At 43.2% G+C, this 14,023-nt stretch overlaps 1 protein-coding gene across 1 annotated transcript; it reads left to right on the plus strand.

Moving 5' to 3' along the window:
* The first annotated feature begins 5,819 nt into the window (after nucleotides 1-5,819).
* LOC115328853 lies at nucleotides 5,820-12,800 on the plus strand. Its single transcript, XM_040502815.2, has 6 exons — nucleotides 5,820-6,006; nucleotides 8,519-8,812; nucleotides 8,903-9,138; nucleotides 10,066-10,225; nucleotides 10,647-10,774; nucleotides 12,764-12,800. The coding sequence occupies exons 1-6, from the start codon at nucleotides 5,820-5,822 to the stop codon at nucleotides 12,782-12,784; spliced, it is 1,026 nt and encodes a 341-aa protein (XP_040358749.1). The 3' UTR covers nucleotides 12,785-12,800.
* The last annotated feature ends 1,223 nt before the right edge of the window (nucleotides 12,801-14,023 follow it).

Consider the following 14,023-nt stretch of genomic DNA (forward strand, 5'->3'; position numbering starts at 1 on the left):
TGATGGCCCTTGGCGGATACCCTAAAAAAAGCCCGCAATTCTCGAGGTTGGGCAGAGATTCCGTGGCCATGGAAACCCTAGTCGCCGACATCGTAATGATGATGGTCGACCTTCGCCTGGACGGACTCGCCATCCATTCGGTTTTGCCCGCAGGCGCCTGCCAGCCTTCTGATGTTATCTACACACTGTCGGTCCGTTTCGCTAACGTGAAGAAGCTTTTGATTCTAAAAAATCTGCCAGCGCTGATGACGCTCATTCTACCCTACGGAGACACCGCAACCGTAGCCTCAATTTTGCCGGACCTGGTAGACTTTTTCTTCTTCATGACCCACGAGTTTCGACCGAACACCCGTCGTCATGACCTTTGTCAGTACGTCACGAAGAAAAGACTTGAGTTTCTCACATGTATTCCTGGCTATATTCAGCATCAGGGAAAGCTTTTCGTCGGTATTTTGATGGCCGCCTTTCTCCTGGATACGAGAAATAGTTACCTTTTAACATCGACTGGTAGAAGGCCTACCAGTCAAATTCGCCTCGCTTAACTGCAGAATTTATAGTATTCCTAGGTCGAGGAGTAATGTGTCACTACAATACACGCACTTGTCAGCTGACTTTCTAAAGGATCTCCTACTCGTGAACATTTCACAAGGAAGCTCTCGATGCACCCTCCCTAGTAGCACGAGATGTTGCAGGAACGTTACTGCAATGTGGCTAATGTTGTGCAACGTTATGCAACGTGTAACAATGTAACGACAATATTACTAAAACCATATTGCAAAAACATTATTTCGAAACATCAACACAATGTTAGACAAGTGAGATGCAACGTTACACCACTTTTATGTATGTTACTGAAATGTTGCTGCAGAAATGTTAGCGCAATATAATCCAGAAACAAAGAGCCTATGTTTCAAAGGTAACATTAAGGAGATGCATCTGTGATAACTTATAAAATGTTACAAAAACATCCCGCAACTTGAGAAGACAACACACCTTTCTGTCTGCAGAAACATATCTCGCCTGTATTTATTTCATAAGATCCACCACCGCAATGGCATCCCCCTTTGTCACACCTCCACTTTTTGTCAGTCATTCCCGCCTATGTCATCACTGGGAAAGAATCATCTCCTCGTACTTATCGCTGGCTTAGCTGATTGCACCGAATTTAAAGATGCAGTGCGATAATGAATTTGGGGTCTTGTTAACAATATTTTGATTTAGTTTTTAATGTGTTTGTTTGCATTAAAATATTTCTGTCCACTCCACTCTGTAATGTCTTGATGCCCTAAGGAAATAAACCGCTACAATATTTCTTCGTCCGCACCCGGCGTACAGTCTCCACTCAGTGTATAGTCCACAGGGGCAAATTCAAGCTGAATATCTGTTTCCTTAGACGGTCCACATTAAGGGGAGAGGTCCTTTTGCGCCCGCTTGTCGTGGTGAGTTACAGAGCTCATGAGGATTAAGCTTGACAAACAAAGATTGCCTGGAGGCACTTAAGCTAACAGCCTGTCAACCCCAATACATCAAAGGCCTGGACGACACACTGACAGTATGACCTGTTTCTCACTTAAGCAAAGCAAAACATATTGTAAATATTGTAAAATATCTAGAACGAAAGACACAAAATGTAACGTATCCTTTGCACCTGCAGATAGTCTGCAGAGTGGAATATTAATTTTTAGGCATTTATAGTTTGCAGACTATGGTCTGGAAAGTATTGTACTTTTGTGTGTAAAGGGCTGCATTGAATGGATGTAGCAGTTTGGTTTTACTGAAGTAATTTCTGAATTAACTAATGAATAATTAAATAAAATGGACGAAGCATGGTTTCCCAGTAATCAGAAATAGTAAACGGAATGCACAGTCTCCCTAATTGCCGCTTCAGTTTTGGTAGAGCTACACCTGCATGCAGCACGAGCAAGTTCAAAAACTTTCGAATGGCCCCAGTGAGCAAGCACCCACGAAGCAGGATGCATGCACCACGTGCCCTTTCGCTCACTCATGTCCAAAGGGCCGTCTCACGCTGCAAAGCTGCGGTCTCGTGGCTGTAGCCTTCGCAGCACCTTATTTAAGGGTCAATGCAGTGTATAGCTGTGCAGGAATACTTGTCATCATTGTTTTTGTTTCTGTAATTGTAACTGTGATTGTAATTTATTTGCACACGGATTTGACGTGTATGCGACGACGTGCGAGGCTAGACAAGAAGGTGATAACCCTTATGCATATGCGCCTGCTAGCAGGCCGCCCCCTACAGTGCAGGAGACAGGGAGAAAGGGGACTCAGTAGGGTAAAACAAAACAAGCACACGCAGCAACAAGAAAAATAATGGTGCAAGTCACTGGTCGTCACGAGTTCAAAGCCAGTTGGCGAGAGAAGAGCTAGCACAGTTCCCTGGACTCGTCGCTCGATTCAGGTAGGGGGCTTCAAGAGGCTGGAGGAATTGTTAGGAAATCTCCAATGGCCACCGGGCCGCCGGGATTTGCAGTCGCGGGTGGTCCTTCCACGGAGAGGCTCAGGCTGCCCAGTTCTTTTGCTTGTCCGCACTGCGGAGTACAACGAGATCCCGGAAAGCGGTCCATCGAGCATCCAGCACAGTGCGCGCATCCGTGAGGCCCGTCGCCTCTCGTGGGGGGTCGCCGACAAAGGGCACCCAGACCAGGCGTGCATCGTACGAGCCGTCCGCTGTGCCACAGATGATCCGTGTCGCACGGCGCTGCACACTTTCGAGCCGTTCCCAGAGGTGCTGCTGGGGCGGGGACCATGTCGCCAAGCAATACTCCAGTCCAGAGTGGGAAGTACGAGGGCCGTGTAGAGCGCTCGCTGAGCTTCCGTTCTACAGTTTCGTCACCCGCAATATGAATTCGTTACTCACACATCTGAAGCGCCTATCAAAGAGCATGCACAGATGTAGCACTCGTAAACCGGAGTTTTTAAACTTCTGATGATGAAAAGCTTGTACGCGGATCACTTCGTCTGCTCTCAATCGGTGTCATCGGAAAAACGCTTGGAAAAACTCTTAGGAAGAACGGGAAAAACACGGCTGCCATTTTGTGTACGCTGCCTGGATGGATAGATAAATACCTTTTGTAAGCTTTCTAACGAGCGGTAGCTTGCGTTACCTAGCGACGTCGACCAATGTTCACCAAAACAACCAAATTTTATTATCGACTAAAGTGCTAAAGTGATTAAAAACAATTTTATAATTCAAAAATTATACTTGTTATTTGGTCCTATATTCAATAAAATTATTTATTTTGTTCATTAATAAAGTGATCGAAAGCCTACGGGGCTCTATCGGGCTATAAGCCTTTCGTGTCTAGCCATAGCCAGAAGTAGCACTTTTGATTGCGCAGCCAGCAGTGTTCCCGTGGTTCCCGCGCAAAGCCGAGGCTTTCGAAAGCGCTATCCGCACCATCGTCCTATCGGTCAATCGCCGTTCGCCGTGCAAATAACACAAAACAAGGTACGTGGTATTTTGTTACTTGTTATTGTGGAGAATGGAGCGCGTTAAGCGTTCGCTGTCGGAGTTGTCCGATCGCCAGAAAAGAAGAAGAATCGCGCAAAACGCTCAGAGGGAACTAGAAAGGTACTGCAATGAAGATCCCGTGGACTCCAGCACCGATGAAGACGTTTGCGCTCCTCCGGTGACGGCAGAAGGTGAGGCAACCGAAAGCTTAATTGAGGTCAGTAGTCAACAAGGCTCCGAAGTTACTTCAAACGAAGACGATGACGTTTCCCTGATAGATCCTGTGGACTCTAGCACCGATGAAGATGTTTGCGCTCTTCCGGTGGCGGCAAAAGCCGAGGCAACAGAAAGTTTGATTAAAGTCCAAAGTCAACGAAGCTCCGAATTTACTTCCAAAGGAGACGATGACATTTCCTTGAATGACCCCTTGGACGACCTGGAATGGGAATCATCAGATGTCGATGAGGGAGGTTCGTTTCACGAGGAAGATTTAGAACAGCTGCTGAATGAAGGTGGGGAAGGCGAGGTCTCGCCCAGTTTGGCCAGCAAACTGGCAGACTGGGCACTTAATGCGAACACACCTGCATCGCACTTGACGCGATTGCTCAAGCTGCTTCGGCCCTACCACCCTGACCTCCCCAGTGATGCTCGGACACTCCTGAAGACCTTACGAAACACCGAGGTCCGAATGGGGAGTGGTTTTTACCACTATTTTGGTATAACTCCTGGATTGATGGCTGAAGTTTCAGCTGGGTGCCTCCCTGCGGAGTGCTCCACACTCTCTCTCTCCGTCAATGTGGATGGACTTCCCATCTCTAGAAGTTGGCGGAAGCAGTTTTGGCCGATTCTTGTTTCAGTCAAGGAAAGTGGTGGACAGACCCCTTTTCTTGCTGCTCTCTATGAAGGAGACTCCAAACCTGAAGATGTGGATATCTTCATGAAAGATTTCATAGAAGAGATGGCAACATTGTTGGCCCAGGGCATCCGTCTGAGCAGCAAGGTGTATAAAGTAAGGCTTCGTGCCTTTGTCTGCGATGCCCCGGCCAGGGCATACCTCAAGAGCATCAAGGGACACATGGCATACTTTGGATGTGAGAAATGCACTCAAAAAGGAAAGCATGATGGCAAGAGAATAACGTTCCCAGATGTCGATGCCCCACTGCGCACCGACGAAGAATTTAGAGATCGGGTGAATCTCGACCATCACCGTGGCACTTCACCACTTTTGACACTGGGTGTTGGTCTGATCAGCATGTTTCCACTTGACTATATGCACTTAGTCTGTCTAGGTGTCATGAAGAAACTGCTCGTTCAGTACTGGACATCATCAACACCATCCGCTTGTAAGCCGCCCATCAGATCCCAGCTTGAGATCTCGGAACGACTGCTAGCATTCCAGGCAAACACTCCTTGCGAGTTCAACCGCAAGCCACGCTCGCTGAATGAGCGAGAGCACTGGAAAGCAGCCGAGTTCCGCAGTTTTCTGCTCTACTTTGGACCAGCACTTCTCCGAAAACATCTGGAGAAGCAGTTCTACATGCACTTCATGAAGCTCAGCTGTGCCATGGCTATACTAGCCAGCCCCAAGTTTGCAGTTACACACTGCGATCTTGCAGAGTCCCTGTTAAGACAGTTTGTCTCTGAGGCTGGCACCCTGTACGGGAATGGAATCTATGTATACAACATCCACTCCTTGATTCACCTAGCACAGGATGTCCGGCAGCTTGGCCCTGTAGACACATTTTCAGCGTTTCCTTTTGAAAACGTCCTTGGGAAGCTGAAGAAGTTGGTGAGGGGGCCTGCTTTGGCTCTACAACAAGTGATCAAGCGAAAGTTGGAGCTCGTCTCCGCCTCCTCGCCGAGTTCTGCAAAACAAAGCCCAACTAAGCTGAAACAACACCGTGATGGACCAGCACCTCTAAACTTCCTGAGAAACCAATACTTTGAACACACTTTGGAGGGCACACGGCTTTCTGTCATGCCGTCCGACAACTGTGTCCAGCTGAAGGACGGAAATGTGGTCCTCATCAGGAACTTCTTACAAGAAAATGGGGAGCACAGCATCTGTGGCCAGTTTTTCAGAGTGCTTGATAACCTGTACATGAGTGTAGTGCCCTCCTGTGAGCTTGGAATCTTCAAGGCGTCAAGTCTTTCAACAGAGTACTCGTTGTGGAGCGTGAAAGACATCAAATGCAAATGTGTCTGCTTGCCACATGGACAGGGCTCATATGCTATTTTTTCTCTTACTCACTTGCATGTGTAACAGTATCGCTCTGCTGTATGTTTTCTGAGTGGCAAATTTTTCAGAAATGGCTTAGAAAGTAAATAGTATACTTCTTCTTTTCAGATAATGTATCATGTTGTTAGCTTCATGGAGGATGATGGTGCGTTGTCAGTAGTTCCATCAAACTGGTTAAAAGGCGACAACACAGCTTGGCCACCCTATAAAGGCACCAAGCTGAGAAAGGCTGTCAAAGATTGCGAAAAGCCCTCCGCTGGCTGGGCTTTACTCCCATGCAGAGCCATGGGATCATCTTGTAAGTCCAATAATAGAAATCAAATATTATTTCTGCACTTTGTAATTTCTATGCTAATCCCACAAACAGTCATTTGCTTGCAAGGCTTTACCTTATGTATCGTGACACGTCTTATTTTGGAGCTTTTAAGTATTTTATTATAAGTATTTCAAGTGTTTCTACCTTTCACGTTGTATCTGAAAAGAGACTGATAAATGCAAGTAGTACCTATATTAATCTTCATCCATTTCATGCATTTCTTTTTACGCTATTGAACATTCCCTCTTCTATTTCTGGTGAAAGCTTTTGTTTTTTGCATGGAATGTGTGATGCAGTGCAGGTAGTTTTATTTCTGGAAGTTTCTTCTTATTTACTCATAATTCAGAAAGTAATATTCAACCAAAAAAATCTACTCATCTACACTTTTGAGTTTTTAGGGCACAAGATCCAGATTTTGTCTGAATTTATATTGAAAAGTCATTATGCTTCTGTGCCACTTATGGAGAAAAATCAACTGCTGGTCCACATAGCTGCTTATTGGCTTTGTTATATTCTTAAGTGTCTGTTACATAATTAAGTAATGAAAATACTGCCGGATCAAGATTCTTACAAATTTTAGCTGTTCCTTTCCCTCAAAGACCGACACTCGACCTTTATCCTCTGCAGGGGAGCTAATCGTATTAGCGACCTCCTCTCCTAAACTGAGGGGGAGCCATGTTGTGGAAGGGAGAGATGTGGGGAGGATATAGAAGAGAGGGAAGTACGAAAAAGTGGAAAGCGTGTAGTGTATGTTGGCCTCTAAAGGGACACTAAAGAGGTTTTTGAAGATGCTTGATATTGTGATATAGTGTAGCAGACAAAACCGCTTATTAACCCTGTGACGATAGGAATACATGCAAACTATAGTTTTCACCTCGCCTTCCTCAGCGGGAATGATGTCTTCTCGTCTACATCCTGGAGCGTGTTCTAGTAATACTTGCGGGAGACATTTTCTTTCTCGCTCCCATGCTATTCCTAACTCCAACGATGAGAGATTAAGTAGCTAGCTAAAAAAGTCTGAAAGGCAGTCCGCACCCAGATACGGGGTTGCCGTCGCTCGCCATCGACTGACAAGCGCCCTTGTCACCCTGCTGGTGCCGCTGCTGGAAAATGCACCACCCATCCCGGGACAATTTTTCCGCTCAAAAAGGGGTATGTCACGGTCTTTGATCCTATTTTGATAGGAAAATACTAAATAGGCAATGCATAATTGTAATTTTTGGATTTTTAGGAAGCTCACAGCCTGTAGATTGAGTTATCACCGCAGGTAGACAATCTCAGAAACCTCGTTACGTTTCTGAGGTCATCTATTTTTGTAAGAACTCACACTATGGGCCGTAAGCATTCCAAAAATCCCAAAATTACAATTGTGCACAGCCTATTTTCCTACTAAAAATGTGATCAAATATTGTTGAAGTTAAAGAAAAACATAAGTGTAGATTCTAATCCTTACAGCAATTACAGGGAATAGATTAAGCCTAAACAAGTGCCTGTAAAAATGTGCAAGGCATGTTGCCACATGAAGCAATCGTTACCATCACTTTTTTTTCTAGCTAATTAGCAGGCAACTTTTTAAACTGTCGGGCAATTTTGAGATGCAGCTGCCAAATGGCAAATTGGCAAGGTTGCTGTTTTTGTTACTTCCTTGAGTCAGTGCGCGCAGTTACAAATATGTGGACTTGGTATCCAAATTCATTGAACCTGCTGACTGATTATGTTCCAAGCTTTGAAGCCTGATTAATATCTGAATGAACCGGTTTGCAGCACCTTGCGAGGCTCCACATTATCATATTTTTCTAACCACCCACCTTGGTGGAAAAAGGATATGCCACCTGTACTGATAAATGCCTACTCAATTCAGAATTATGCAGAACATTTTTCTTATGATCTGCTTGCTGGGACTAGACTTGAAGAGACAATTTAGGCTAAAAATACACCTTTCGAGAAAGGGTATTTTCTGAGACACATGTTGTGGGCTTCTCATTTAATAAGACTGCAAATTTGTTTAAAGAACAGCCTGTCTTTGAGGTGTGGCAGCGCTGGTTCATGCTCTAGGTGAGAAACTTACGGTCCACTATTATTGCTAGTCTGCTATATTTAATATGTGTTACACATTGCTCATTATGGCATATAAATGTGTCCTGGTACTGTGCTCATTCAGATTGAAATAAGCAGAGGTAGGCTTTTTTCAGTCATTACACTGCATGCAAAAATAACAATGGGCTAAAGGAGGATGAATGTATTAGTGTAATAACACCAAATGCTTGTATTCACATATTGACACTAATGTAGCCGATATTAGTGTGTACATGACATTCATGGCCAATATATTTCTACCTGATGCTGCGAACATATGTGTTCAACATAAAATGATCTGGGCTTTTGGTGTAAACTATTGGTGATAATAATGACTTTATTAACTCTGAAGTGCTCATAGGCTCACATCTAGACGTAACTTTGCCATAAGCTACAGTATTGAGTTTTCTTCCCTCAGCGACATACGGAGATGCCAAGCGCAAAGAAAAAAAAGCAGAGGAGACATCCGACCTTGCGACAGAAGAAGAAGGGTCGCAGAAAAGAAAGAGAAAACCACCTCGGCACATCTTGTCATCATCCGAGGATGAGCAAGAAAGTGAACCAGTTGCGCAACATGGACATGGCAACCCACAAGCATCGACTTCTACATTCATTCCGGCTCCTGCGCCTCCAAAAATGCCTGTCCCTCAGAATCAGCAGCCCCCTTCGTCCAGTTCTGCGAATGTTCCTGGAGCTAAACGTAAGCGAACAGGTAAGATCAGCTCATATCACGCATACAAATACTGTAATGTCATATCTTCCCTATTCATCAGAGCCCTAATCCATACTTATGAATTTATAGTACAGCTATTCTTGAAATTATCAGGATTCCAGGCAGAGGTGCTTCGACTGCTTGGAGGCATTGCGGCGCAGCTCCAGAGCCAAGCTAAAATATTGAGACAGCTGGAGGCACAACGTCATGAGCCCAAGAAACCAACTACGATCCGTGCGGTCCTCCACCTTCTGCCACTCTCATCTCATGAGGACGTTGCACAGTTGGAGACACTTCTGCAGGAGGATGAGAACAAAGAAGCCCTTGTATGTTAATACTTCACACACTTGAACGAGAATCTATCGACAGTCCATGGTCATCTACACATACTCAAAAACGCATTGTATGAAGACTGTTTGGTTAGCTGATAGGCAAATGCAGTACTGGTTTCACTTGACCTGATGAACCTTGCAGAGATTTATACTATCCTTGATCCAGTACCAGCCCTAAAGTCTTAAAACAACAGTTAGGTTCATTTAACATCTTTTTCTTGATGTGTGGAAGACACTTGGCAAAGTTTCAACTTCTGTGTAACAGTGTGGGCTGTAAAGTTTCAACTTTTGTGTAGCACTGTGTGATGCTATTTGCATACCGCAATAAGTGTAGAAAGGGGATGACATGCCTTTTAATTTTAAAGCCCGAAAAAACTCCACCACCTGTAGGTACCCAGGTTTTATCTCAAGATGGGCAGCAGACCATAGGGAATTCAGGGTGCACACTGTGACCTCTGTGATTCACTTATCTTTTTTTTTTTATTTGGGGGAGGGGTCGTTTGTGGACCCGTATTCAAAATGAAAAGACAAGTAACGGACAATAGTGAATTTCGGGTATGCACGCTGCGACCGCAGCGGTTCACTAATCTTTTTCATCCGTAAAAATAACGAGACGGGCAAGGAACAGCCGACAATAGTGAATTCCGGGTACACACGGGACCTCTGCAGGTCACTAATATTCTTTCTTTTTCATTTTGCTTCGTGGACCCGTGTCCATAATAACATAGTGAGACAAAAATGCCTGTATTTTCCCATTTCGTCCCCAAAACAGCCGGCCATAGTCTGGGCTGCGGGTTTCTATATTATAGAGGCAGAAGTGCACGGCGAGAGGCCGGGGCCGAGAATTTCGTCCATATAGCTGGGTGTCCATATCAGCGGGGTCCATATTAACAAGACATGACTGCGTATGTTTCTTTACAGATTGCTCACCTCGCGCTCATTGAAGGTTCGTCGGTGCAAGATGTCACGCGCTCTGTAATGAAACGGTGCATGCTAGATGCTCTTGCAAAGAACTACTGCATGACTGGAAGAAAGGGGAAACTACGTATGGAGCACCTCCAGCTTGTTTGTGTGGTGACAGGTAATGGGGCCTTTATAACACCATTATAGGGTTTTGTAGCAATAAGAATTCCAATTGACTGCCATTTTTAATCTTCTCTGAAGACTTATTTTTGATTTTGCAATTATGAACACCCTGGCAAAATAGAGATTCCAATATTAGCTCTTGAAGTTGTAGGCAGTGTCCTTTTGAAAATCACAGCAATACCTGCTAGGTTACTGCAACATATTTTGTGGGATTGTTGGTTATCCTTTTGCTTCCAATAAGGTGCCAGCTTCAAAATCAAACATACTTGTTTTCACTTCAATGAACCTAAATTATGTTACTTTTGCTATTATCGCATGCCAGTAGACCTAGTACATGGTCTTTATAGACATGTATGTAAGAAAAACATTGTAAATTAATTGCTATCTTCATGTTCACATGTTTGTGCCTGCAACAGGGGCAGTACACAGATGTTTTGAGCAAAAGAAGAAAAATGGTGAGGAAGCCATTGTAGTTCAGAAAAACACAACGCTGAAAGCCATTGCTGATTGGCTGAGATATGCAGCGGCCCGCGTTAAGAAAACGGTGAGTGCTACAGATTCTATTTTGGCATAAGTTGATTCCACTTTTTTATGGAGGCAGCTGTATACAGCCCTTCAACAGGAGTGCTCGATGTGTGTCCATGACTGCATTTAACAGGATGTGTGCAACATTGCCATGGTAATGGTGTGCCATGGTAATGACAAAAGTGCACTCAGCAGTATAAAAAAGCACCGGAAGAGTGGGAGTGCTGGGGTTCGAGCCTGTGTCCCTCTGGTTGAAGCCAACGTCTAGTCTATTGAGCTATACAGCCGTACAAGTCGGAGTGCTTGTGAAATCTGCCAGAAGGCAGTTGACAAGTGCTCGTGAACGTATGATGGGACAGTGCACAAGAGGCGATGGGGAAGAGAAGAAGCCCATGTTACGGTTTTGCAAGACCTCCAGGTCCCGTTACACAGTCAAAGGCATGTCACCTCATTTATTGGATATGCTAAAGTTTTCTCTTTATATTTTTAAATTTTAGTATTTACATTTATGAATGCTGAACCTGCTTCGGAGCCAAAGGTTCCTCGCTCCAGTGTCCTTATTTGATCAGGAGTTCGAACAGCATGCTTTTTTGTTCCTGACATCACAACTGTGATGCATTTTGAGCTACTTCAGATTACCTTTTACCCCGCACTGGCCTCAGTGTATCTTATAATTGTGAATCAAGGAGCCGTGACTGACACTTCAGTGTAAATATTCATACAACCGATTTCCTTTTGAAGTTTTTTGTATAGCTATAACACTTATTTGAGACTTTATGAATTTTGAAAACTTTTACATAATGATTTAAAAAATATCTAAAATGCTCTCACATATTATTTCAGTTAACTTTGACACAATTTAGGTTATGAAATTCCCAGCTTCTAATTATGACTTGTTCAGAGAGCTAGTACGATTGTTCACAAACCTTTGCTGCAGAACCCACGGATCATGTGCTCAAACCCCACCCCTGTCTATTTCGATTTGAATGATCATCATACTGGCACACGTTTGTTTATCACTTCTGTGTAACGCATGTTAAAGACCCAGACTACCAGTTGTACTGCACTGGCTAAATATCTCATCTATAGCGTAGACGTATGTGCATCATTTGAATGGCTGATCAACATCACGCTGTCTAAATATCCACAACCCATTTTTTTTTGGAAGCCTTTAAGATTTGAGCATACAGAATGTTTTTTCTTATTTTTTACAAAATCTTTTTAAAAAGAGCCGATAGCTACGTGAATGCCGCTTCACTGTATGTTTCTGGGGCTCGGCGTACATTAGGTGAGGAGATAAAAGTCAAAGTATGTTCACTAATTAACAAAAACTGATAATTAACTTTTTATTTGATGGCTTAATTGGCCATGTTGCCATTGCAGTTTTAAAGGAAGCAATCAATAAAGCCCATCCCAATGGAGGTAATTTGCAAAAAGACAATGAGCTTTGTTATACTCGTCGTTAAAATTTTGCCGTTCTTCGCTTGATTCAAAACGCGCACCTGATTATGCTTGGTAGAAGAGTGACATAGCCACTTCTGTACATCTGTCACAATCTCAGAAGAGTGACGCCGGCGCGTCTATCGAAGGCACGCTGTAGAGATAGTGACGATGAACCCGAAACAAATCCATCACTATTCTACGAATCCTAACCAGGCGCGCCATTCAGCACGCGGTTTTTAATCAAGCGAAGGCAAAATTTTAACAATAAATATCTTAATATTTTTTGTTTTTTTTTGCAAACTGTATAAATTGGGTTAGCCTTTACTAATGGCTCCCTTTAAAACTGCGATTGCAACGTGGCCCATTAAACCGTTTATGAAAAAGTTAATTAACAGATTTTTGTTAGCCAACATACTGTGACATTTATACCCTCATATGCCCTCCAAGCCCCACAAATATACACTGAAGGCGAATCCACGTAGCTATCAGCTTTTTTTTTTTTCAATTCTGTAAAGAATTAAAGGAACGCCCTGTATAGCTTTACTCTTTAATATGCTTTTTGCAGGAGGGCGCTGCCTCTGCCTAGAGGTGACATTGTAGAAAGAGGCAAGCACTTTTTTTACAATATTATGTTTATAGTCAGCTTCTTTCACTCTGACTTTCCCTTTCACTCTGACTTTCCAGGCATTGAGTGACCTTTGATGTGGAAATTATGTTCCTTAATATGTCAGTTTGTTTTTCTGACCTTGACTGCACTTTAGAAACAGTACTGAGAAAAGTGAGTGTTTATCTCGTTAATGTCATTACCAAGTAACATGAAGCCTGCCATGTGCACAGCTTTTTTAGGTGGTTAGGGGGTGGGGACCCATGTAATTTATTGATCACAATAATTATGACGTTTATGTTATTGACAGAGGACAAGCAGGACATTTGCCTGTCTCATTGAGGTTTCCGAAAATAAGTTTTTGACTTCTGGGAGTAATCTACAGCTAATAATGACACTTGGTGTAGAGAAAGGGTGACACTCCGTTCAAGATGGCGATAAGGGACTGTGTGCCCTCTAGTTTTATGTAACTGTTCCTCTTCCTTCTCTATTTATTAATATGACATATGTTTGTTTTATGATAACTTTGAGCAGCAACATATATGGTAACATCAGTGGCAGGTTACTCTAGTGTTGTTTTTTTTTTGAACTTATTTACCGCTATTTTCACAATCTGTGTATATAGAACTAAGCGAGTAGCTGTCACATCTATTCCTGGTAAACGTCGATACTGCCTATGAATAGGAGCTAAACATTTTTGTTATAATTTTCGTCTGTGTAATTACTTTTTTTTTCCTCTTGCAGTTGCCCTACGGATGCAAGAATGATCCGTTTGTAACACACCTTTGCTTATATCTAGTCAATTATATTTAGTTCAAAGTTACTTTCAAACTGCATGTTTCTTCTGCTAACTTAAGCTTGGTTGTTACCACTCATACTTTTTGAGAAGTTGAGTATGTTTCTTAGTGAATCTGCAAATGTTTCCGCAGTATATGTCTGGTCCTGTTGCTGTAACCTTTTTCGTGATGTTTTCTCGCAGTTTATTTTACTCAAGTTGGCTGAGCTTACAGCTTCTACTGAGTGCAATGTAAAACTTGGAAGATTTATGAAAATAAACCCTATCTCAACAAATCTTTTGGATTCCTCTAAGCGTCCTACTTTATGGTCAGTGACAGGTGCCTCTTAGAGGGCCACTAAAAAAGTTAGAACAAGTTAGAATGACATGGATAGGACACCCATGTCATAAAATGCATTTTCCTTGAAAAAAAAATAAAATAAAGT

This window comes from Ixodes scapularis, unplaced genomic scaffold (genome assembly GCF_016920785.2).
Source record: "Ixodes scapularis isolate PalLabHiFi unplaced genomic scaffold, ASM1692078v2 PGA_scaffold8__174_contigs__length_109621045, whole genome shotgun sequence".
In the NCBI taxonomy this organism is placed as follows: domain Eukaryota; kingdom Metazoa; phylum Arthropoda; class Arachnida; order Ixodida; family Ixodidae; genus Ixodes; species Ixodes scapularis.